General features: G+C 46.3%; 1 protein-coding gene across 1 annotated transcript; it reads left to right on the top strand.

The window, feature by feature from the left end:
* The first annotated feature begins 233 nt into the window (after positions 1–233).
* LOC126525321 (glutathione S-transferase 1-like) lies at positions 234–18,282 on the top strand. Its single transcript, XM_050173331.3, has 5 exons — positions 234–411; positions 2,989–3,047; positions 3,648–3,789; positions 12,527–12,700; positions 17,983–18,282. Exons 1-5 carry the CDS (start codon positions 271–273, stop codon positions 18,121–18,123), a joined length of 657 nt encoding a protein of 218 aa, XP_050029288.2. The 5' UTR covers positions 234–270; the 3' UTR covers positions 18,124–18,282.
* The last annotated feature ends 8,454 nt before the right edge of the window (positions 18,283–26,736 follow it).

Below are 26,736 nucleotides of genomic sequence, written 5' to 3'. Positions count from 1 at the left end.
GTGCAAAGTTAACTAAAGTATAAAGTACAAGTTAAAAATACAGCAAAACACCTGGCGCGTGCTTTCTATAATGTCACATGTGGAAACGTACGTGTAGTAGGAACCATTGTGAAATGACACACGTGGCGAAGAGTCATTGCTGCACGTCGCTTCTAGAGGGCAGCTGTGCGGCTAGTAAACTGTACTTTGAAGGCAGACACATCGCTGATTTCGTTCTATTAGCTCAGAGGAGTGAGTCCGTAGTGTAGTGTAAAAGTCTAGCAGCCCAATATGCCGGTAGAATTGTATCTGTTTCAGGGCAGCGCGCCTTGCACATTCGTGCAAATGGTTGCCAAACACATTGGCGTTGAGTTTACCCTTAAAGAACTTGACTTTCTGAAGCGAGAACACGAGGCACCAGAGTTCACCAAGGTATGTAGAGGTTCCTTTGAAATAATGATCTTTATATGATGATAAATGCCAAGAATTATGCGAAATAGTATAGAATAATTGTGAGAAAATTATGTGATCTGCTCATTGATGGAAAACTGGAATTCTTGCTCGACATGAATTTTTGGAAATTGCGGTCTCTTGCGTGCCCCGAATTCATGCCTGCTCTTTTCTCTTGTGCAGTCATTTTGTTCTTATATTCCTTTGGGCTGCAACAAATGCATGATCAATACGTAAGCGTTGCATAATACGTGAAGCCACATGGAGCCGTCGAGAAATAAGGCTCATTTACCTGTCTTTTCATTTTTTTTGCTGTATTTGTCAGCAACGAGAACCAAGATATCCAACTCGGCGTCATACGAACAAATTGAGATACGGAGCAATTTTCATTGTGATTCAGACGCGCGATCTTTGGCTGGCTGAATTTAGGAATCTTAGCGTAAACCCATATGTTTTTCTCACTGCATACTATAGCTTCATATGAAAAGTTGTACCCACGTACATGCATTTTTGAGCGTATTTCTGAACAGAAATTTGTGCACTCAATGTTGTCCGAATTCCGTTCCCTCAAACTTGATATATTACTCCTAATGTGCCTAATATGAAGTCCAACAATGTAGGTCATTTTCCCGAGTTGGGTCGTCAAGGGAAATATGGCAGCTTAGAACAAAGGCGCACTTGTTTTGCTCTTTTCACATCTGTTGGCATAGAAGAATAACTGCATGGAAATTACGCCGTCCATCGTAGTAGCGAGTACGGCGGATGCCTTGAACACATCGATTTTCGGAGGCAGCATATGCACATGTCCGTAGCGCAATCCGAATCAATTCTATAGGCAAGAAACGTTTACTTCCTCATTACCGTGCAGCCGCAAATGCGCGGAGGAGAGCACCATCTGGTAGTCCTGCAAGCAACCCAGCATCACGCGTGCTTCGCTGTGTTTGATTGGGCTATTATGTATGAGAACAAAAAGTCAGGCTTGAGCCACGGAAACTAGATCCACCTTGGTTTTCAAAGAAAAGCTTCGCTTTAGAAGAAGCAAGGCAAACAAGGGCGACTGGTATCATAAATCAGCTGTCATGCTAAAAAAATTCCGGCAGAACCCATCTCACTATGGCTGTCATCGGTAATGCGATTAGAATTCAAGCAATGCAGCCACACTGCGTGCTGCTGAAGTCACGTTTATTTGAAATGTGTAGTGGTAATTCTGAGACTTCCTTTTGCTTCGGCTGCATGCGATTTGCACTTCCTCTGGAAGTGGCCTACCTTGCTACATCACTTGCTTGCCAAGGTCACCATGAGCACGATTGCATAAGGACGATGCAGTGCCGACGATGAAATGATGAAGCAGGAATGACGCACATGGAAAAGCAAATGTTGTATGACGACGATGGCATGACGACAACGGCATGACGATAATGAGATGACGATCCTGAAATTATGTTGTTATAAGACGACAGCTTGACGACGAGGGCGTGAGCACGATGGAACGCTGACGGGTGGGTGGCGATGATTGCGTGTCGAGGAATGATGACGATAGAACAACCATAACGGCATCACGACGATGCTATGACGATGACTGCATAAAGACGACTGTACGACGCCGCCGCAATGGCGACCATGACATAACAACGGTGTGATAACAATGTGATGACGACGATTCTATGATGATGATGGCCTGACGATTTTCTCATAAAGTCTGCATAATGACGACAGCGTGAGGCCGATGGCATGACGACGTCGTCATGGCGACAGTCGGATGATGAAGTTTAAGTATTGTGCAACAACTACGGCCGCATCAAGACGAATGTGGGACAATGAATGCATCAGGTCGGCTGTCTGATGATGGCGCAAAAACGACGATGGCCTAACAACGGTAAGCGGACAATGGGATGATGATGGCGTGACGAGTAGTGTATGACGACGATGGCATGATGACAATGGCAGGACAAGAGCAAAATAACAGAGCTGGAATGAGGACGATACAGCGCAACAATGACGTGATGACCACAAACACATGCATTGTGGCGCAAGCTATTAGACAACTTGGAGAATTGGTTTGGCGTAGAAGGAGTGAGAACGATGGCAGCAGTCAGATGACTAAACTGAAATTAGAATGATGGAAGAACCACGATGGCATCACTACCACGAGCACAGGCTTAGTCACCCAAGCTGGTAAACAACTTTGACTATGTGGGTCGGCGTAAGTAGATAGATAGATAGATAGATAGATAGATAGATAGATAGATAGATAGATAGATAGATAGATAGATAGATAGATAGATAGATAGATAGATAGATAGATAGATAGATAGATTCAGAACACCTGAATTAGGCAAAGAATGCTATTGCAATTAGGGCACGTGCCCACTTTAACCTCAAAACCCGGCACAATGTTTGAGTTCATGTTTCGAGCATACCGCAAAAGGTGTACAGACGTGCGTATTCTTAAGCTTGTTTGCCGTTACGAACTCGCCAAGCTCCCTTTAATTGTAAACACTGATTCCTAAATGATACCGTATAACTGTGTACACTAAATAGTTTTCCTCTCTGCTCTAGGTGAACCCATTTCAGAAGGTCCCGACTATAAACGACTCCGGATTCATTCTTTACGAAAGGTAAGCTGGACAAGACCCACACATGCTGTGAGTTCTTATGCAAGGGAACGTATAATGATACGGAGATGAACTGAGCGCACTCGTGGGAAGCTATGGAAGAGGACGTATGTGGGCCTAGCGTGCGAGAGTGCTATTCTATGCTCTTCTGTTCTATCTCGTGAATTCCCTTCGTACTGTTCCTAGATGGAAGACTGTTCTGGGACTCGTGCAGTTGTATCTGTGAGGGCTGATCAGAAAAGCAGTCACGCAAGCGCATTTGGAAGGAGCCATAAACCTGATTATCGCCAATAGACCAGCCTCGATCAATTACTTCTCATTTGCACAAAAGTATATTAAGAATCAAACTTTTGAACTGCTTGTGCTTTGTGGCAAGGTTACTTTTTGTAGAATGGAATACCAGCAGGCAAAGTGCCATTTACTTGTTTAGGTCACCATAAAGTTGCGCAGAGTTAAACTAAACACAACACTTGCAAGCAGCTCCCTTCATAAGGTCATGTTTGAGCGCTGGCCTAAAGCTTAAGTGGCTTAATCATTATGGTAAAAGAAACACACATAAAGTTGTAATTTATTAGCTATGCCCCCACCTCGTATCAATTGCAGCTCTGCCATCGCTTACTACCTGGTGAACAAATACGCGCCTACCTCGGAGCTCTACCCCAAAGATGTGCAGAAACGGGCACGCGTAGACCAAGTCCTTTCTGTTGTATCGACGCACATTCAGCCAAAGTTCTCAGCATTCTCGGTGAGTCTTATTGCTGAAATTTTGCCTGGCACTGTGCGCTATACTCATCTTGTTGAGTCCAAAGTCTCGAATAAATTTTTCTTTCATCTGCAGGGTGCCAGATAGATTAAAAATTTCATGCTGTTGGGGAATCTGCATCTGTGAAGGGCGGTTCTAAAGTCGTTCCATAGCATGTTTCGCCGGGTCAGTTATTCATTTCGCTTCCTCGTGGTTTTGTTATTCCAAGCACGTATGATGAGACCGTTTGTGCAGTGTAAGAAATAATTGGCGTGTCATAAGGCATCAAACAACGACTTCTATTGAGTGCTAGCAACCGCGATCGCCTCAATGTTTCCCTCTTTGCGCACACCGAATATATTAGAGCAGAATAAAGAATTGAATACAGAACATTGACGGCGCCTACATGCTTTAAAGATAATTGGCGATGGTAATTCGATTAGCAATCTTTCTTGTGATGTATGTATAAAATGTTATTGTAAATTTTGTATGTTATGATGATTATTGTAATTATTGATTACTATTATTGTATCCCCCTGCCATCCATGAATCACGCCACCTTTCGGGCACATCATCAGATGCACGAAGTGACCATCTCGATGCCAGTCACAATGCTGAATGATGCCACAAAACAGTGTATGTTGTTTTTATCAATTCATCGCAGCTGAAACTGCGTAGCAAGGCCTTCTATCCGTCTGTTTGGGCACACACCCAGCGGAATACACCTAGTAAACCAAATTCCTTAGTAGGTTAGACAGCAGTCAGCAGCAGGTCGTCTTCTCAAGAATAAACCATATGACCACTATTGTCCGCATGGCTGGACAGTAACCAGCACACACCTAGTGGTGCAGCCCGGTGTACAACTTTCTTACTGGTTATGCGAAAGAGGATAGAATGTAAAAGTCGCAGTTTTGCCTGAAAGGCGAAGCATCGATTACGATAGCAAATTAGTAGGCAGCTATAAGAAGTAAGGATAGTAATTTTATCCGCCGTATTTACTCGCAAACATCCGCTTACTAAGTAACTTAACAAGTATGGTGTCCTGTGCACAGAGGCAAACATAAACACCTCTCACTCGATGAGCGCTGACACCCGCTGTCAAAAATCATGGAGTCAGGAAGAGTGGCAGCAGCAGCGAGTGAATTGACCTTCGTGTTGTACCTCGCTTCAACGTGAAATAAGTGACCAGAACACAGCACACACGAAGCTATCAGCCCTCGTTGTACCTAGATCCTGTGCTCATCGCACATCGCTTTCAAGATAGGTCCCGTGGTGCTGCGCTCAGCCGCACCATGCGCAGCTGCCGCTGGAGTAGAACGGTGTTATCGCACTTGGACTTCACGTGGAACATGATGGCGACGAAGACAGCGGAAGTGCATATGGAGTGTCCATATAATTGCTATGGATATGAAACATGCCGCACACTAGTTGCAGTTCCCAAACAGTGCTAGCAGCTTTGAAAAAAAATTACCAGAAACCATTTCACAGTGAATGTTGGCGTTACTGTGATTGACATTGCATGAATGTATCGACACACGGCATCGCAACCGCGAAAACGCACCGTGTGTAGGGTGTGTATGCAGCCGGGATTACTTTTTTGCGCTTCTCTCTTAACACGCTGTGTAATCTAGCGCTGCCACGAGACGGCGCAGCGTCCCCACGATGCGCGTGTGAATACATATTTAAGCAATATTGTCTCAGTACTTGCGACACCGCCTCTACTTTACCTACGACCGAAGACATTTATGTAATCTTTCTTCATTGAAGAGCACTGTACCCAGTGGCACATTTGCCAGTGATCACTGGGTTCACTGAAGAGCGCATACCCAGTTACGCATAGCTTGTGATACAAGTAGGCGTAAACGACGTCCTTTCAAGAGCGCGCACACCGGTTGACGCACATCCAATGTCCCAAGTTTGTCTGAAACATGTTTGCTGGAGAGTGCCTTATACCTTGTGGCACAGACCGAGAAGTACATGTCAAATGACCGAAATTTGGGGTAAGGAGATTATAATGAAAAGCCGAACATACTGAGTAATCTAAATTGACTTCAACGAGGTGTATTCAAGCTTGTTACGTACATAGTTTCCCATGCTGAGTGATCCAAGTAGGGGTGGACGAGGTTCATGGAAGAAGGATACATAAGGGGGTGGCTCACAGCGAGTAGTAAGTTGGCTTGAAACTGCTATAGTTAGCAATAATTAATAAATTTTAGTCTGCTATAATTTCTATTGCTATAGAAATTATATGGACACTCAAGACACATTTCTTCCGTCGGTGCCGGCTTCGCCGTAAAGGTACGTATTAAGTCCAAGGCGATAAATTCGTCGCCGCTTGCCGTATGCTGCACGTGCGAGTGGAGGCGCGCAAGGGTGAGCGGCGAACGCGGCTCACTCTTGCGTGTACGAAAAAAGAAGGCGGGCCGGAAGCAAGCTTTCTCCTCTCGCGCACGAGGCACGGAGGCGAGGCGAGGGAGGAGGGAGAGCGTTCTTCCTAAGTGGCTGCTACTTACGGCGCGGCCATGTGGGCGCCGTATATTGAAAGCGATCTGCGATGTGGCCAAAGTGCGCGCCCGCGCAGGCCACATATTCGAAGCAATCTGCAATGCTTGCAGATTGCGCTAAGTGCCGGTAGCTTCGTAGGCGCTGTGCTTTAGACGTTTCGTTCGAGTTGAAGCGAGATATGAACGACGAACACTTTGAACGCTGCTGCTGCCGCGATTCCTCCCTCCAGCATTTCGACAGCTTCTGCCTTTCGGGCAAAACTGCGACATTTTTTTTTCTTTTAATAGGCAATACATGGGTGAGCTCACTGGCACTTCTTTGTTGATGAACCTGCCATGCTATGTAGCCAGTTTTACGGAGCCTCGCTCTCATATTTATTACTCGAGAAACAGGTCAGAGGCTCTCGAGCCATGCTAGACACCGGGGTGCTGACAGGGAGAGCTTCGTTTTAAAAGTAGGCGTTAATCTGAGGACATCTGCCAATATGAGTGCTCCACTTCCATTTGCCCATTCATGATATTAACGCAAGGAAAGATAAAGAATGCGCAGGAGTGCTCTCATAGTTCAGCGTGATCCACCAAATGCAATATTCGTCGTAGTATCCGCATGGCCAGAAAGAAAAACGCCTGTTATAATAGATTTCCTAAAGCAGAATGGCATGTCTCTTTTACCTGGCGACGCACCGCAGGAAGTATTATGGAAAACGCCCTTACATGCTGCGAAAAGGTATACGGATTAGTAGTCCCTAGAAGTGGACATGGGGATTTTTTAGTTGCCGTGAAAAAAAAAAGAAGGTTGAATAAGTAAATTTCAGAAGTACAAGCTCGGGGAACATTGGCAGACAATGCCTGCTAGCATCGCAGTTGTTACGTTGTACCGCTCCATTACAGAAAATAGTACTCTACTGGTAGAGGAAATATATTAGGAATAGAATTGAACATGCTCTCAGGAACGTAGGAAGGCTAAAAGCAATGAAGAAGAAACTAGGAATTGGCAAGAATCTGATGTATGCGTTAAAAGACAAAGCCGGCAATATCACTACTAATATTGATGAGATAGTTCAAGTGGCTGAGGAGTTCTATGGAGATTTATACAGTACCAGTGGCACCCACGACGATAATGGAAGAGAGACTGGTCTAGAGAAATACGATATCCCACAGGTAACGACGGAAGAAGTAAATCAAGCCTTAGAGCTATGCAAAGGGGGAAGGCAGCTGGGGAGGATCAGGTAACAGCATATTTGTTGAAGGATGGTGGCCAGATTGTTCTAGAGAAACTGGCCACCCTGTATACGCAATGCCTCATGACCTCGAGCGTACCGGAATCTTGAAAGAACGCTAACATAATCGTAATCCATAAGAATGGGGACGCCAAAGATTTGAAAAATTATACACCGATCAGTTTACTGTCCGTTGCCTACAAAGTATTTACTAAGGTAATTGCAAATAGAATCAGGAACACCTTAGACTTCCGTCAACCAAAGGACCAGGCAGGATTCCGTAAAGGCTACTCAACAATAGACCATATTCACACTATCAATCAGGTGATAGAGAAATGTGCGGAATATAACCAACCCTTATATATAGCTTTCATTGATTACGAGAAAGCGTTTGATTCAGTCGAAACCTCAGCAGTCATGGAGGCATTACGGAAAAAGGGAGTAGACGAGCCGTATGTAAAAATTCTCAAAGATATCTATAGCGGCTCCACAGCCACCGTAGTTCTCCATAAAGAAAGCAACAAAATCCCAATAAAGAAAGCCGTCAGGCAGGAAGATACGATATCTCCAATGCTATTCACAGCGTGTTTACAGGAGGTATTCAGAGACCTGGATTGGGAAGAATTGGGCATAAAAGTTGATGGAGAATACCTTAGTAACTAGCGATTCGCTGATGATATTGCCTTGCTTAGTAACTCACGGGACCAATTGCAATGCGTGCTCAGTGACCTGGAGAGGCAACGCAGAAGAGCGGTGTAAAAATTAGTCTGCAGAAAACTAATGTTTACCTGTCTCGGAAGAGAACAACAATTTACAGTAGGTAGCGAGGCACTGGAAGTGGTAAGGGGATATATCTACTTAGGGCAGGTAGTGACGGCGGATCCGGATCATGAGACAGAAATAATCAGAAGAATAAGAATGAAATGGGGTGTGTTTGGCAGGAATTCTCAGATCATGAACAGCAGGTTGCCATTAACCCTCAAAAGAAAAGTGTACAACAGCTGTGTGTTACCAGTACTCATATATGGCGCAGAAACCTGGAGGCTTACGAAAACGGTTCTACTTAAATTGAGGACGACGCAACGAGTTATGGAAAGAAGAATGATGGGTGCAACGTTAAAGGATAAGAAAAGAGCAGATTGGGTGAGGGAACAATCGCGAGTTAATGACATCTTAGTTGAAATCAAGAACAAGAAATGGGCATGGGCAGGACATGTAATGAGGAAGGAAGATAACCGATGGTCATTAAGGGTTACGGACTGGATTCCGAGGAAAGGGAAGCATAGCAGGGGGCGGGAGAAAGTTAGGTGGGCGGATGAGATTAAGAAGTTTGCAGGGACGACATGGCCACAATTAGTACATCAACCGGGTTGTTGGAGAAGTATGGGAGAGGCCTTTGCCCTGCAGTGGGCGTAACCAGGCTGATGATGATGACTCTACTGTTGAAAAATGCAGGCCACGACGGTTTTAATTTCAGTGATGGAATCGTGCACGTACTTGAACACGTCGATCCGTGAAAGCCGGAACTTGGGAACTGTTTTCGGCAAGCGAGTCAGAACTTGTCGGCAAGCAGTTATTCGCGTAGTGTTTGGAAATGCATTTTCATAATTTCATAATTTATTTATTTCATTATTTATTTATGAAATGAAGTGCGGTGTTAAGAGCCCGGGAGCAACCTCCCCCTTAAGCTTCTCCTTCAATTTCCTAAGCCGCAGTTGAATTTAGAGCTTTGCACGGCCCGCAATTCTGAGCCCGCGCCTGGCCCGGGCCCTACACTGCCCCAGACAGCCCGGTCCGGCCCGACGCGAACGAAGCCTGAGTTCGCCCGGCCGGGCCCGCCTTTGATTTAGGCTGGGTTAAGGCCCGGCCCATGCCCGGCCCGACCTGCAATAAGGCGACGCCGACACAAAAAGAAACAATATCAGAGAAATCAGTTTATTTAAATGACCTTAGAATGTTGAACTCTTGCATTCCACATGACAAAATCGTGAATATATTCAGAATCAGCGCGAGCACAGAATTGTTATTCTAAGCCATTGTGCAAAAACAAGTTGTCCATTGATGAATGGTTAAGGCAAGTGCGGCGCTCCTGCATTATGAATCCGGCAGCACTGAAGTCTCGTTCACTGCTTCAACAGGCGGCCGGAATGGCGCATAGCCTCTTAGCCAAAAGAGCAAGTTTTGGGTACGTGGCTTCCTTGCTTTTCCAAAACGGCACTAGTTCAAATTCCGAGCACGGTGTCAATTCTGCGGCCAAGTAATCGGTCAGCTCGCCTTGTTTAGCAGTCTGGTTGCTGGCTGCGTCGCTCCACTCGCTGAAGGAGTCCATGCATAGCTTTGTTGCGGGACGTTGTTATTGCAGAGTGCACGGGTACTCCCGTGTATCGACGCGAGAAGCTCTCTTACGCGATCGTATACCTCCTCTCACTCTTCGGCGGAAATCATCCGAAGGTGTTGAAATTGCGGGCACAACATTGTGGCCATCTCGTGCTCCATGGTCAGGATGACTTTCGTGCGTAGAAAGTAGTGGGCACGCTGCTGCAGCTTCGCCATTTCGGTGGTCTTTGATCGTTCGGCTTGGCCACGAAGAATCCTTTCAAATTTTGCAAAGTGCAATAGGGCTTGAGGTAACGTTGGTCTTTTGTCGGCCTCCAAAGTGATCGTTGCTTCGGAAAACGCCTCCAAAAATGCAATTAGGTCTTTCAAAATTATTTTATCCACATTGCCCATCATAGAAGAGTTCCTCTAGAAGAAGTACTTCCATTTCTGCAGTTTGGTCAAATACAGATTTTAGCATAGAATGTTTTGAGTTCTACTTCGTGGAACCTCCAGGCAGACGGTATGAGTGATTTGGCTAGCTAGGCCACTTTGTTTCAAGAATTTGACATTTTCCAGCGTCTCGCAGACAGACGGGGCTTCAGATGCAATAAAATCTTCAAAGAATGTATTCCGAAGAAAAGTATTCTGGAGATGCGCGCAGCAGTTCATTCTGCTGTAGGGCTGGAGGGCGCACTGGATATGTGCACCCTGGTCAGTTACAAACGTAGCCTTCTGTAGAGAGTCGCTGTCGATCCACAGTTTAGCGAAACACCGTTGCAACAATTTTCGAATGTTTTCCCCAGTCTTGCGTTCATGAGGAAAATTGCATGCAAAAAGAACGTGGGAGTGCAGTGCAGACGCCACTCACTGTCAATGTAATGCGCCGTAGACGTCGTGTACGCCACTTTCCGGAAATCGTCTGTCCACATGTCCGTAGTGATCGCACAGTCGAGATCGGGGAGCCCGACCGGTCCGTCCTAGACATAGAAAGCCTGGCCCGGGCCCGGCCCAAGCCCGAGTAAGAGAATCTCCAAATGGCCCGAGCCCTGCCCGGGGGCCGGCCCGGGTCCGGATTTTCGGGCCGGCCCGAGCCCGTGCACAGCTCTAGTTAAATTAGTAAGCCTAGTGAACCAGGAAGCGGAAAACGGTGGTATTTGAAGGCATATAGAACACTGCGCAGCTGAAGAAAGACTTATTTTCTGTTGGTGACACGAAGCTGCGCAAAAACACTAACAGTAAGACACGCGGATTTCCCTCGTTCTGAAGGTATCGCCGTCTGGCCTAAAAGCATTGCCGGATCTCCAAAATCGTGCATTTTTGCAAAACGCAGGCCGATCCCCAAAGCTGTGCTATAAAACGCACCTTCGCAAAGCGCATAGATGCCACGAGGAATGAATGCGAGAAACTGACACGCAGCATCAACCGAAGTCATAGCGCTGGATTGACAGGGACATGAAAGACGACAGGACACTTAGCGCACGGGCAGACGTTCAAAGAGCAACTTTGCCACGCGAGAAACGTGGGTGATATTGTGACCTAACGGTTAGCACACTGAGCTGCTGTGCTATAATAAGGACGTTCGATCGCACCACCACTCACGCATTTCTTTTCAGCATTAGATGCTGACTGCACCCACTCTTGGGAGATTTAACAGACAAATCGTAGTGTGTTGGGCGTACGCGGGCACCATCGCAGTGTGCACGAAATTATAACTTTGTAAAGAGATACGAGGTATATAAAGCGCTACCTTTATAAAGGAAAGTGTGCAAGGGCATCTGTAACACACGTGCACGCAACTCTTGGAACAACACAATCTAAGTATGCTTTCGCATGCCTAGACAGTTGTGGGACTGAGTTGTCGCCTAGATTTTACGTTACGTAGTACCTAAATTTAGATCCACATGCCGTTATTAAGTTAAATCTACTCGGTTAAGAAAACACCGCATGCCCAAGAAATACCAAATGTAACTAGCTAGTTAGGATGTGTTTTTGTTTTATCATTACTGTTGAACAATAGAATGGGGAACCTGCAGAGGGTAAATTCTCAAGAAGTTCAGTAAGGATCCTGAGACTAGAAGTTGCTTGGAAATTTTGGTTTCTTCGCTGCACACCTTTGATGGAAAGCAGGATACTATTTATGTAACTATTTCGGCTGCGAATTTCCGAGAAATGGCTGTATTCAAGAATTTTCGGTCGTTCTCATTAAGAGGCACCTAAAGGGTAAAAAAAACTAAGTAGAAACTCTCCTTTCCGATTGTAGTTCTGCGTTTGACTTAGCATTCGCACATGCTGCATCATTCACAGGTAAGTTGAGGACAATACCAGGTGGACTTGTTTCTGCAGAGACTTTACAAAACAGCATGTACTACATAGTGGCTTTCTACCGATATCAGGGGTTGTGGACCATACATTTATGAAGCCGCCCTTACAGTTGAGCACCTAGCTCCAGAGAATGGCGATTTGCTGTTTCTTTGATATGGTTATGCTAAATAACATTTATTATATCCCATTTCATCGTAGACTGTTGTGTATATGACATGGCGACAGCATTTAAAAAGTAATATTGGACGAGATTCAGGGACGTTGAATACCATGTCCAATACATTGCCATTGAACTTACGTACCCACAATTGCGAAAGCTCTTTTTTTTCTCAAGAAGGTTATTGCTTTCTGTCTTTCTTTCCTTTTGTTATATAGATACCATCATTCAGAACCAACAAGAAGCCAAGTGCCGAGAGCTTCAAGGAATTTGAGGAAGGTGTCGTGAAGGCTTTCCAGGAAGTTATTGGCGACAAAGCAACTTTTGTAGCGTGCGATCAACTGACTCTCGCCGATATTCGCCTGATTTCTCTCCTAGCCTGCATTGTTCCGGTAAGCAGTCTGCTGTGCGTTCCGCTCAGGTAAAACAACCATTTCGCCTATGTACAGCATTGTTGCTTGTATGCTGAGGCCCATTTGTTAGTTTGGTGGCTAGGTCACGCCTGCAATTTGCCTGAATACTTCGCTTTACTCTCTGTTGTGAAGTTTGCGGTTACCATAAAAAGAAGAAAACAATGCCTTTCACGCCTAGGCTGTCTTATGCGAGTCTTAGGCAGGTAAGGTTGGTTGGTACATAGGAAAAGTTCAATGGAAACAAACTGTTATCTCTGTCTCAAGCGTCCAACATTTAGGTACTGCTGAGAAACGTATAGTTAAAGCTCGTATGCAGAAAAGTTGGCCCTTTATCTAGAGACACAAGCTCCCTGCGCGGTGCATCCAATCAAAAGACACGCAGTATACGATGTCGCGCAAATTGATCATAGGCCCATTTTAGGCTAGTGATGGCTCCACAAATTAAGACTCAATAGACCTCAGACTCTGCCCAGGCGGCGCTGCGGAAAAACCCGTCACCAGCGCCCCCATCGGAGCCTTGGCGCGAACTGAGTAGTGCAAGGAGAGCTGTCCGCAAGCGAAGGTGCACAGGCCACAATGGACCCTTCTCTTTCGTTTGTGTTGAGGCACGGTTTCCTAAATATCAAGGATCTGGAAAGCTTCTTCCGCCCATCCACGCTTCGGAAAGGAAGCTCAGCCGGGCGAAGTACGTGTACAATATAAAATAAAGTCTCAAGTGTTATTTCGGCGTGCTGCGACTCGCAAGTACAGAGAGCATCAGGTTTGTCTATAGGCATATCAGCATAAAAATCTAAGCATTTCAAATCGGTCCATATTTAATATGTCTTGAACACAAGACTCAAGTCTCTCCTACATTTTTATGTATTTTATCGTAATGTTTTGTCTCGCAATTATTTACAGAGAGTAAGTCCTTTCATAGCCTTTTCCAGGGCAGCAAACAGAAAACGTTTTCCAAGGCAGCAAACAGCGTGCGATCATAACGAAGGAAGCTTCCTACAGTGCCTACGCGCTGCATCTTTCTTTCTCGCAGGAGCTACAACATCGCTCGTACCTTAATTTGAACTTTTCGCAGACGCTTCGAGCAACAAACGCGCACAAATAAATGTAAATAAACGCGACATTTTTTTTTTGCACACGTGCGTTACTTCGCAATTACTCGTCCAGTGCTCCTACAGCAACTTTATTGCTCACATTTGAAAAACGCAGTCGAGCAGGCTGAGCACGTTGCGAAGCGTGCTTGTTGTATCGGCGCAGGACATACAAAATACCGAAAGTAGAAATGAGCTCGCGATACAACGATGCGCTAGAACAGGATTTTGAATTCATAAACGAACCAAAATGTTTGGTTAAGCTGACCTGCCAAATCTCTCTGTTCCACTTGTTGAGTCAAGCGGAAGGCGGACGTCTGTTAAAAGGTGGAGATATCAATAGCACATAAGCAGGATGGTTCGCAACGTTATTTTTTCTGTCACGAACGAAGTGGCGGCTGCAAATTCTTGAGTTTTCGCTTGGTTACCACGGTCCTCCGTCAGGGCTACGCAACACAATTACAGAAGAACAAAATTGTCGCACTTTCTCATGCGAGCCGCTGTGTTGTGGGGAATGCAAGTAATCCGATTACCTAACAGGTTGAACGGCCCGTATCCAGCGCTCTCGCCTTTCCCCTTCATACGATGGCGATGGAAATAGGTAAAACTGAACGTTGTTATTCCGTCCTTCACGTTCATAGCAATTTACAACACAACAGTAGCGTCGATTGCGGCGTTTCTTCGCAGCGAGCGGAGCTATCCCGGTTGCCGTCGTTTCCGCCATCAGTCTGAAAAGTGAGCCGGCAAGCGCTTTATGGTAGTTCGGCGGCGCGTCCGACTAGCGTAGAAATTCATAGCTCTCTGTCTGGGTGTTAAATGCGCAAAACACTAGCAATATGGACCAAAATCTAGTTAAATCGTTGTTTCGCAGTCGCTAGCTGCATAGGCAACTCAGCAAGGGAGTCGGGCTTCGCACTACTCAATTACTGCCTCTTCGCACCGGCAGGTGGCGCTACGCGTCTTGCAAAACTCCAGAGTCTGACGTCCAATGAGAATTTGTTGCCTTCGCGACGTGCTTTTAGATGGTTTCCCCCACCCCCTCCCCAAGACAGTCCCTAAAAAACGGTCTGTGACATTTGCTCTGCCAGCTCTTTCAAGATCTAAAGCATCAAGTTCTTATTTCCGCGCTTTCTGATATCTTATAGAAGAATCTATGTGCGAGCGATTTTTGTTGCTGCTTTTGTTTGATGGAAGGTTCATTCATTGTTTCATTGAAACAATATGGCAAGAGAGTTCGCTTTCTATCTTTCTGCAGTAGCCTGATAAGAAAACACGTGCAGCCATTGGGTGGCGTTTCTAAGTCACTGAATAAAAAAAGAATAACGCCAGAAACATATCCTGGTGCGAAGCATTTATAGTATCTCTTTATTTGCACGTTTTCGAGCTTCTTCCGTTAGATTTGGGGAGCGCAGCCTATCCCCGGTTGTTCTGACGCATGCCGCAGGAGCAACGCTAACCTTTTTTTGTCGAGGCATATTCGCTGTCCGAGAGCTGTGGAGCGTGCTGAGCGGCGCGCGCTGTCCAATTATTGCACCGATGAGCACGCGCCTCTGCGCCTGGTGCATGCCAACCACTTTGGAGGTGGCTGTGCCTCTAGCACGTCAAGGGAGCGGAGCTTCGAACTTTGTTGCGGGTGATGTAACCTAAAGGCCCAGGGGACTCAAGGTCTCCATATTATCGTATAGTCAAATGACGCTCCTTAAATGATGCCTAACTACAAAGGTTACACCCATTGGTTATATTTGAACTCTCAAGTCAGCTGATAACTTCAACTTCACGCTTGTCACAAAACCAAGAAATTAATTTTTATTTAAAACTTCATAATTTAACTACTGCATATATCCGAATGACTCTTTTTAGAATGAAACAAAATAATACGTTTAGTTTAGGCCTAATACATTATTTGGCCTAATTTTAAAAACAAAGCTAATTTTTGATCGTGACCCCATGGCAACTTTTTATAACATGCTTCCCAGTGAAAACAGCGCTGCGAATTGATTCAGTGAAGGACAGGCAGGGTCGACGTGTCAAGCTCCGACGAATCTCGTACAACCGCACGTGAAAAGCTCAAAAAACGCTACGCAGATCCCGCACACCGTAGGAACCGCTGTAAGCGAATCTTTCACGTCTGCTGCACCACCGCATCCAAGTGGGCACCGGCGCATCATGCCACCTGCTTACGTACTCGTTGTAAACAGTACGCCCCCTAGGCTTGACGACATCATCGACTGCGTCTACCGGTTGGCGAGCTATACTTCCACTCTTCTGCCCTCATCTTCTCACCATCGCACCTCTCTCTCCCTCCTCAGCGTTTGTACCCACGTCTGCATAGTCCGGTTACCCATGAAACCGACCAAACGCAAAAAAAAAAAAACCTTCACTGTGGTAACACATCGAATGCTCGATACGTAACGCCGATTTTTTGAACAATCGGTTTTTAGAGAACCACCGCTCACTAATAAAGGTGTGGATTGATTTGCATGCGTCATGTATAACCCGGCATAGGGCAACAAAAGCGCCGTTAGTCAGTGAAGAAAACGGTATGAATTGTGCAGTGAAAATTCACGGGTTGAGTTTTCTGCTCCGAGAGAATTGTTCCGACGCGCAGTGCGGCGTCACCGATCACTAAAGGAACGTCCGCAAAATATTACGAAAACTATTTGACATTTGTTAGGGCATTGGCAACCGGATACCTATAACGTCCGTCTAGTGCAATGTAAACATTAAGGGACGTTTCTTATTCGCGCAATATTAATTCGTGATCATGAATTTTTGACATTAAGCAAAACGTTTTCTCTGCTCAGCAACCGGTCACTCCAGCTGCTGCAGAGATTATATACGTTTGGCTGCACTTGAGTGCTTGCTGTAGGCTGCTTTGACGGCTTCGACTCACTCATGGATAAAAAAAAATCTCAGAGTCTCGCGTGGGAATGTGGGCACGCGCGACGAATAATTGGCATCATTTTCGGCGCAATCTTTGAACATTAAGCGGTATCACCAGGTGCATGTCTACTAAGGTTTCTTAGCAAAACGTTTTCTGTCCCGACCGCATACGCAATTTATGCTGGCAAATAAGTCAATCAGTGCGTTTATTGTAACGCCTTCCAATAGTCTGTTTATAACGTTGTATCAGGACAATATGAAGTACTGCGCCGGGTTCACCTGGTCGATATAGGCCCCGTTGTATCAGTTGACCATTCTTCTGAGCGCCCAGCCCAATATTAATCGCTTCACGTGTAAACCATCCTGATGCACTGTGATTTTGAGATGTGAGCGCCATGGCGCGCCGCCATATGCTGTCACCTTGTCACTGACAATTCCTGCTGTTCTTGTTGTTCATCGCAGGCTGGACACTATAAATGTTGTGCGCATTGATTAGATCAGACGAAGGCGAAGCGCTCTGTCGCCGCGCGGACGGTGTAGGATACAGGGGTTTCTGATAAATAAATCGCATCGAGCAATCGCAACCGACGGACGCGCAGTCATTTCGTTCTTTACACGTATTAAATGCATTTTAATTTTTTCATATCAGAGTTTACGCACGGTTGCCCCGTGTTTCTCAGTCAGTCCACGGTACTTGTAAAGTGTACATTGATTGGTATATATGAGGAAACGAAGGAATGCCATCAATAAAAATGATGCGCGCATATGTAATGGGCCTGAGGGTGAGCTCTTGCCGCAGATGATGCTTCCAATCACCGTTTCCGGGGCTTCCGCCGCTCTCTAAACGGGACTAACATTTAAGCAAGGTGCTGGAATACCGTTTTAGATCAAAAGTGGCTCCGAGCAGGGATTCTTTTATATGAAGAGAAGCGACCAGTCGAAGGTAGCGTAAGAATTCCTAGCTGTAAGACTGCGTTATTTGTTTGTTTCGTTGCCGTATGTTTGTGTGCACTCACGCACGCTATGATTGAATGACCAATATTAAAACGCAAACAGAAGAAGACGTTTAAGCACCAGCTACAGAGAAACAAAAATGTTGCGGTCACTTTATTACCTTTGTTCCTCATCGTACTGTCCATGTTGCTATATATTTCTGTTACCATGGAGCAACAATCGATACTGTGCTCATAGAAAGTGGGTTTGTTAACGGCAGGGCAGCAAACACTAATTATGTTGAATTATAATACCATCATGGGTGATATTGTTTTTTAAATTTATTGTATTCTGCAGCTCAAGGACCTCTTCGACAGAGCAAAGTATCCCAATGTGGCGGCCTACTACGACCGTGTGACAGCCAAGATGCCTTATTTCGAGGAACTTCTGCGGCACCATATTGACGAGCGTTCCAGATTCTGGTCAACCCTTCAGTAATTCCGAACAAAAGTAAAGCAAGTGACTATCTTGCAAAACGAAAACGGAAAAATTATGCTGGATAGTGGTAGGAAAATCGTCCTTAGGTGGGAATGAACTCAGCCGGATATGCGTAGAGCACTGAAAATAAAACTGAAGAAATCATGGGACCAAACAGTGCATTGTGCTCATTTTTCACGAACTGTTCCCTAGAAGAGAAGCACTTGTCCGTGGGTGGGTTAATTACGCTTCTGATTCAGGGTGGAAATTCTTAAATTGCATATTTAGAAAGATATCGTGACTGGGGCGCATAGGCTGAAATTATGTGCTTTCAGCGTTCGTAAGCGCTAGTTCTTACGAACAACTTTGTTATTTTGCGGTGTTTTGTGAATAAAGCCCTAGGTTTAGCAACAGTAAGACCGATGCTTTCAAAATTTATGTGACTGGAATTTTCCCAACGTATAGGCACATGTTGTTGAGTGTACAGCCTTGGAGTACGCAGTGGCGCCTGCTATAAAGCTGTCTGATTTCGCCGCCATGCTGTGGTTGGCAAATTGTTTGTGTTTATATCAGCAATGCAGTTGCTGGTAGGTGTTTTTGGGCAGGCGTGGTCTGTGTAGGATGACGTGACAACGACTAAATCATTTTGTAAGCTGCTCTGATAGATTTAACTTGATGGGACTGGAGGTGTCTTCACAATTGAGTCAAACAAAGCACCCAGTGCGTGCGGGTGAGCACACTTGAAATTCTAGCCGACCAGGGATATTTGTTATGTATTTATGAACATTCATTTGACGATCGCACTTAATATTACCAAATTCACTCGCTAGTTCACCTAGGCAATGAGTAGTTCAGTGAAAATACGAGACGATTGTAACAGCGTGGATGGCGTTCTGCTGTTTTCTTCGATAAGCGCTCAAAATATTATTTCCCATTACATTGGGCGACTAGTTTGTTGCATAAATTATCTTTTTGCCGCCGTATAAAGACATTTTAGATAGTATTAACAACGTGTCTTTAACGTCAAACTGAACAAAGTCAACTGTTCTAAAGTCTTGTTCGGCCCATTCTCTCGGACGCAGTCTCCCAGTTTGCGGAAAATTGAGTCTCCGCAAAGAGTCATCGCATTATTTTTATGCGGCGCTCATAAGAATGGCACAGAGCCGGTGATGTGTTTGATTTTTGTTTAGCAATTCGATTATTCTCTGCTTTGAGCCACGCCATGCCACTCATGCAGAAGGGCCAACGGGAAGTTCGCATAGTGGATTTGCCATGATTGAAAACGATACAAGCCGGCGGCTGACGCACCCATGTTGAAGATTGCATCGAAGTTGTTTTGTAGTTGCACTCAGTTGGCCGTATACATGAGCATTGTTCTAAATCAATCAATCAATCAATCAATCAATCAATCAATCAATCAATCAATCAATCAATCAATCAATCAATCAATCAATCAATGAGTTTGTTCCAGATTCAACAAAACTGAGGGCAGCCAGACAAAATCTGCAACAACTTCTCATGAAGTGTATAGTCGGTGAAAATGTTCTTGTTTATCCTCATGCATGGTGCTAGATCACAGACGCTGCTGCTATTAGTCGACTCAAAATGAATACAGCCGAAATGTTCACAACTACACCTTTATAGCACGTCTGCGCCACCAAAATTTCCACTTTCCGTAGTTATTGTTGCAGCGAAAAAATACGCAATGGTTCCCAATGGTGCCAGCTCGCACACGCCAGAAAGGAGCAACGGCTCGTCAGGCGCTGGTCACAAGACATTCACTAGTCATCTGACAAAATGAAGGTGACGTAAAATTCTTTATGTTGAAGGGCCCTATTTAAGGGAGTTCCACAATTTGAAAATGCCACGAAATGTAACGACACATGAAATATTTTAATATGAATTACTTTTCTGGCTGGTTGTGCTGAATGTTTACCCTAAAGCGAGGGGCATTCGATATATTTGGCTTTGAAATCTTGCGCGATGCCAGTCCTTTCAAATGCTGTATGGGGAGTCCTCAGCCTCACTGTAAGGGAACGTTTGCAACCAAGGTGAGTCTGTGAGACCGAAGCCCATAATCATAAAATTTAGTCGCTACAAATATGCCCAAAATCTGATTCACAAAGAATATTGACTGCAAAATAATACGGTGTTATTGTATTTCGCGTCACTCCTGCTCTTCAAAGCTGCCCGCATATGGAAAGGTAGTTATTTCAAGCATTTACTGAAGTGGATAGACAACAAACAGCAGGATTTTTTCGCGTGACGTCTGATACGCTTAGCATAAAGCTGGCCAGAAGCTACGCACCAAGGCAGAAAGATAGCCATAATTCAAACTGGCCCAGCCGACATATATGCGTACATACAGCAAGATGCCTGACACAGTTATGCCCATACTCTCTTGCAGCTTCCTAAAAGCGAAGTTCTTTATTTTAACTGCAATTGCAGATATAATATACACTTAGGAAACACGAAGACGATGGAGGGCATGAGACACGCCATTTTAGAGAAAGTGAGCCACTGGCCGAGTCAGACGCTTCTTGGATTCATTAAAAGTTGTGCCTCACTCTAGGCGCCGAGTCCCTTCATGCGATGACTCAAGTTGCGCCAGAATACTTTAGAAAAATGAGCCATGGCAATGACTACAAGGTGATTGGTGACGCACCGACGAGAGTTTAAGCGCAAGGACGAACGTGCACAACCAAGGCGGCTTCGGAAAGAAATCTACGCCGCGTTAGCCTACGCCGGGAGACCCGAAACGGACCTCGGCGTATTGAAAGAGCATCTGCAAGCTCTGCATACTGACACGAGGGAGAGAGAGAGAGAGAATGAAGAGGAAAGGCAGAGAGGTTAACCAGATATGAGTCTCCGGTTTGCTACCCTACACTGGGGATGGGGGATAGGGGTTAGAAAGATGACAGAGAGGAAAACGCAAAAAAAGGAAAAAAAAACACGTACACATGGAGGCACACACACACAAAAGGCGTTCCAGTTAAAGTCGTTCACACAGGCCGGTAGATCGCAAAAAGCGCAATAGCGCTTGCACGGCCTTCTTCTGTGATCGTAGGTCCTGTCGATGTTGTAGAATTCTTTTTTCGGATAGCGCTTGGTCGTCCAGTTGGTCAAGTTCGTGGCGAAGGCATGCCCTCTGTGTACTGTACTGCGGGCAGGCACACAAAATATGGCCAATTGATTCTTCATGGCCGCAGTGATCACAGGTTGGGCTGTCGGTCATCCCTATGCGGAATGCATAGGCTTTAGTAAAGGCAACGCCCAACCAAAGTCGATATAAAAGCGTGGCGTCTCTACGGCGAAGCTGTGATGGCGCTCGAAGACTTAGTGTTGGATCAAGTAAGTACAGTCGCGTGTTTCTTAAATGTGGCTCATTCCATTGCGACGCGGTGCACGGCGGAGCAAGTAGGCGGAGCTTCCGTGCTGCGTCAGTTCTAGAATGAGGAATTGGGACGTGGCGCTCCTCAGTATGGGCTGAGCGGGCAGCGTGATCCGCCCGTTCATTGCCGATAATCCCGCAGTGACTTGGAAGCCACTGAAAGGTTATCTCATGGCCTGCTTCACTTATATGTTGCAACGTCTCTGTAATATGGAATATTAGTTGTTCGTGTCGTCCGCGTCGTAAAGGTGACAGTAGAGACTGCAGTGCCGCTTTCGAATCGCAGAATATTGTCCATTTATGTGGTGGTTCATCACCAATGTGATGAAGGGCAGTAAAGAGCGCTGCGAGCTCTGCTGCCGTCGATGTTGTCGCGTGGGTCGTCTTAAATTTGATTGTTGTAGCTTTCGCTGGTATGACGATTGCCGCCGCGGAGCTACTTGGAAGGACAGATCCATCAGTGTAAATATGCGTAGAATCACGGTAATTCTCGTACAAATGTAGTAGCGTGAGCTGTCTAAGGGCTGGCGATGATAGATCAGCTTTTTTCGAGATACCAGGTATTGTGAGGTTGATTTTTGGCTGAGCGAGGCACCATGGAGGAATCGAAGGTCTCGCAGCCGGGGTGAAATAAGCTGGCAATGATTCATCATGTGCGGTTATCGTCCCGCTGAAAGATGTGTGTGGTCTGTTCGCTGTTAGGGAGGCCAAGTGGTGACGAGGAGTCCTGGTCAGATGCCTTATATGGGTCCTGAGTACTTCAATTTCAATGTGGGTCCTGACAAGGTGATCTCCAGCGATTGCTATCGTAGCCACTGTTGAAGCACTCTGAGGCAGGCCTAGACAGATCCGGAGCACTTGACCCTGAAGACTTTGTATTGTGCGTAGATTTGTTTTACCTGTGTTGTTTATTGCTGGCAAGCTGTATCGCAGAAATCCTAGGAAAAGCTCCCTGTACAGTTGCAACATCGCACTTGGCGACATTCCCCAGGTCTTGCCAGCGAAAAACTTGAAGAGGTGACAGATGCCTGTCAACCGTTTTTTCACGTATGATACGTGTGGGCTCCATGACAAGTCCCTGTCGATTATGACACCTAGGAACTTGTACGATCGGACCCGTCGTATTATTTGGCCATTTATCATTACATTGTAGTTGGCCATGGGTTTGCGCGTAAATGGCACTAGTGCGCATTTCTCTGAGGAAATTTCCAGGCCTCGATTACGAAGGTAGAGAACAGTTTGTGTGGCGGCTCTCTGAATTCTCGCTCGCAACTGTAGGCGTGTTACTGCAGACGTCCATATGCAGATGTCATCCGCGTACATTGATAGCCTGACTGCAGTTGGCACGTGCTCAAGGAGAGCAATTAGTGTTAGATTAAATAACACAGGGCTAAGTACACCGCCCTGGGGGACGCCGCGGTAGCTATAATGTAGGCAAGTATGGCCTTCTTCGGTGCTTACAAAAAAGGATCGCATGGATAAATAACTCCGTATCCATTTAAACATCCGACCACCCACTCCTACCTCTGCGAGAGCAGAGAGGATGGCGTCATGCGTAACGCTGTCATACGCCCCTTTAACGTCGAGGAATAAGGAAGCGCAGAGACGCTTACGGCACTTCTCATGTTGAATGTAGGTGACCAGGTCGACGACGTTATCGATCGATGATCGACCACGTCGGAAGCCCGCCATGGTATCTGGGTAGGTGTTGTGGTGCTCCAAGTACCACTCCAGGCGTCCTAGGACCATCCTCTCCATTACTTTGCCCACACAGCTCGCCAACGCGATCGGGCGATATGATGAGAGTTCCAACGGCGACTTGCCAGGCTTCAGCAGTGGAACAAGGCGACTTGTCTTCCAGGTTGTTGGTAGTGTGCCATCTCTCCAAGATTCATTGTACACCTCAAGGAGAACTCCTCTCGCTCGCTCACCCAGGTGACACAGAGCCCGGTAGGAAATTCCGTCAGGTCCTGGCGCTGGTGTGCGGCTACACAAAGTTAATGCTGCCTTAAGTTCGTGGATTGAGAATGGTAGATCCATCCGGTGATCACGTGGTGGCGGACAGTTACTCGAAGGCGATGGAATGTTGGTAGCTGTGAGTTGGCCGGATAATCTGGCGCAGAAATCCTCTGCCACATCAATCTCCGATCTCTTTTGAGAGAGGGCAAGCGCCTTGAATGGGAATCGCTGTACGGGGAGTGTCCGGAGATCGCGCACCGTTCTCCATAGTTGCGATAAAGGCTTGCGCGGATCTAGCGACTCACAGAAGGCAGTCCAACGTTGCGATTCGAGCTTGTCTAATCGGCGCTGTATCTTCTTTTGCGTGCGCCTGGCGGTCCGTAAATCGTCCATGCGCTACTCTTGGACGTCTGTGTGGAGACTAATCATGCATGCGTAGTCGACTACAATGTTAGAGCTGACATCACATCCGGTATACTCAAACAATACTTACGCAGCCTTCCCAAACCTGGGTTCGCCAATCGCATTGATAATATCGACGCAAGAACATCGTATTCAGCGGCTCGATATTCGCCTATCGAAGTTCGACGGCTGAACGACCGACTGGAGGCCGTTCTGGGAATAATTTAATCCGCTAATTCATGGCAACCTCTAGCTTTTCCAGCAAGACAAGCTCATTTATTTAAAATTGACCATGACCGGCGAAGCACCAACCGCTATCGCTGCACTACAAGCAAACGCGAGCTGCTACAATGATGCCCGTGAAATATTACTGAAACGTTTCGTCAAGAAAGCTATAATAATTAGGAGCCATATTAGCCGATTGAGTGACCTACAGCGTATCGCGAAATTCACCAACACATAAATCCTTCGAAAACTCAACGACACGGTACTCCATACACTTTCAGTGTCGGTAAGCGAATATTGTTGTATGCTGTAGTCGATATTGTTGCGCTGTCTTGCAAGTCGCATGGCCCTCAAATACCACTAAAATCGGGTGAGCCGTAGAACAAACGAAAGACAAGATAGCATTCCAGTTGAACAGAACAGCGAACCCGAGAGGAAAATCTGGTCTCCTTGCTAAAGCTCAACGCGTCTGAATTCGAGTCCCGGTACCGCGCTGTCTTTTGACATTTCCGGGGAAGAAAGACCCTGCCAGAATTAGTTGGCTGGAGCCTCAGAGACACCGAGTGGAATAATACATGCAAACCCGTCAATCTGTACGGCGTCACTGCCACGTACCTCTACGACAGAACCTCTAACATCATCTAATAACTTCGTACCCCGAGAGAATCATGCTAATATTGCTTAATCATGCTAATTCTGCAAATTACCCGCCGACGTGACCGAACTCTGCGACTCTAATGTCTCACTAGACAATAGCAAGAACCGACATTAGGCTGCAGAACGATGCCTCCGCTGCGCGTTAAGGCACCACATGTTGAAGAATTGTTGAAGACAATTCGCCTGCACGTGAAGACACGTACAGGCGATCTGCGACCCTGAGTTTCTCGAGAACGCTGTTTCGAAATTATTGCAGGGCCCAGTACAACTAAAGTCAACGTGAACTGGAGCTTCGAGCCGCCTCGTATACTTGCAGGCTGCTGTCACATGGGCTACAGGAACAACACGTCGGGTACTTGTATAGCTCCTATTCGATGGAGGAAGCTCAGATACCTTCGTCAGACAGTAATGGGAGAAGAAAGTAAGCTTAAAATTACTGGGGCATGAACGCTTGACCACTGAATTACATTAGTACACAACGACTTAAAGACCCTGAACCGCACCCGCCGTGGTTGCTCAGTGGCTATGGTGTTGGGCTGCTGAGCACGAGGTCGCGGGATCGAATCCCGGCTACGGCGGCTGCATTTCGATGGGGGCGAAATGCGAAAACACCCGTGTGCTTAGATTTACGTGCACGTTAAAGAACCCCAGGTGGTCGAAATTTCCGGAGTCCTCCACTACGGCGTGCCTCATAATCAGAAAGTGGTTTTGGCACGTAAAACCCCAAATATTATTATTATTATTACCCTGAACCGCGTCATAGGCGAAGTGAGCTCTGTTCACACAATATAATCTGGGGTCATCGAAGCGCTTATTATGACCGAGATATGCGAAAGCAGCGGCCTCGTCCGAATGGAAAATTCATGCAAGAGTAGAAGCGCCACGAACAGTACTGCGCTGGCGTAATTCAAGTGAAAGATGCCACTCTATTGACATTATTATAGGCAGTGACTACTATTGGTCCTTCTTAACTGGCAAGGCCCAGAAGACTGAGCGCCGCCGAAACGATCTTTGGATGGATACTGTGTGGCCATTAGTTACATGCCCAGCCACCGTTTAGTGCGTCAAGTCCTTAGGACCTAGAGCAGCGTCCAGCGACGTCGGCCATGTATGTAACAATAAAAAGAGATGCAGTTTCGCACAAAAGGCGGAGAGTCGATTCCGATAGCAAATTAGTGGACAGCTAGCTATACGAAGTAAGGATAGTAGGATTATCGGTAGTATAAACTTGTAAACATAGGCACACGAACTAAATTAACAAGCATAGTTTGACACTTGCACAAGCAAACATGAACACATCTCACTCGATTACCGCGGAAAGTCGCAGTCAAAACGCTGGAGTCAGGAAGCGCGGTAGCAGCAGCCAGGGAATTGGCCTTCGTGCTGCGTCTCGCATCAAAGCGAACTAAGCCGCGAAAACAAAGCGCGCGGTGGACTCTCACCCCGTCGCATTTGGCTTTCAAGATACAGCGGACAGGGTGGTCGCGTGCGGCCGCCCGGGCCGTCTGTAGTGAAACGATCCCCCCCCCCCCCCCCCAACCCACTCCCCGGATCCTTCCGCACAACGAAAGTTGGCGCGTTTTCTCCCCGCTTTCCTCGCTTGGTGCGTGATATTGTGCCGCGACAGCCGGCTCAACCTCGCGCGCTTTCATTCGCACAAATCGCATATGGCGCGCGGCCGCGATATTATCGCCTTTTTACTTCACATGGAAGCTCATTGCGAAGGTGATGGCAGAAATGCGCCTGGAGTGTTGTTATGATTGCTATCGCAACAAAACTACTTGGAACTAGAGATGCTTGGTGTAAAGGTGGGTGAGGACACGACCAGTAAAAATTCTTTGAGATACCCCAAGGAGACACTTAGAATGATTGACTGTGATAACGTTGTATTCTTACCGTGGAAGCCCACAATTACTTCGGACGACAACAGAGAAACAGCTAAGAAACCTTTGTATCTGCTGATATGGAAACATCATCAGAATCTGTAACTTCTGCGGGAC

Source organism: Dermacentor andersoni, chromosome 3 (genome assembly GCF_023375885.2).
Source record: "Dermacentor andersoni chromosome 3, qqDerAnde1_hic_scaffold, whole genome shotgun sequence".
NCBI classification, from domain to species: domain Eukaryota; kingdom Metazoa; phylum Arthropoda; class Arachnida; order Ixodida; family Ixodidae; genus Dermacentor; species Dermacentor andersoni.
Note: the sequence above shows the minus strand (reverse complement) of the source record. Positions and strands in the feature narration are given on the sequence as shown.

Excerpts from the sequence above, each read along its gene's own strand:
- LOC126525321 (XM_050173331.3), top strand. The coding sequence starts at position 271 with ATGCCGGTAGAATTGTATCTGTTTCAGGGCAGCGCGCCTTGCACATTC. Across the intron at positions 3,048-3,647 it reads GGATTCATTCTTTACGAAAG|CTCTGCCATCGCTTACTACC; the intron begins GTAAGCTGGACA and ends TATCAATTGCAG. Across the intron at positions 12,701-17,982 it reads TCCTAGCCTGCATTGTTCCG|CTCAAGGACCTCTTCGACAG; the intron begins GTAAGCAGTCTG and ends TGTATTCTGCAG.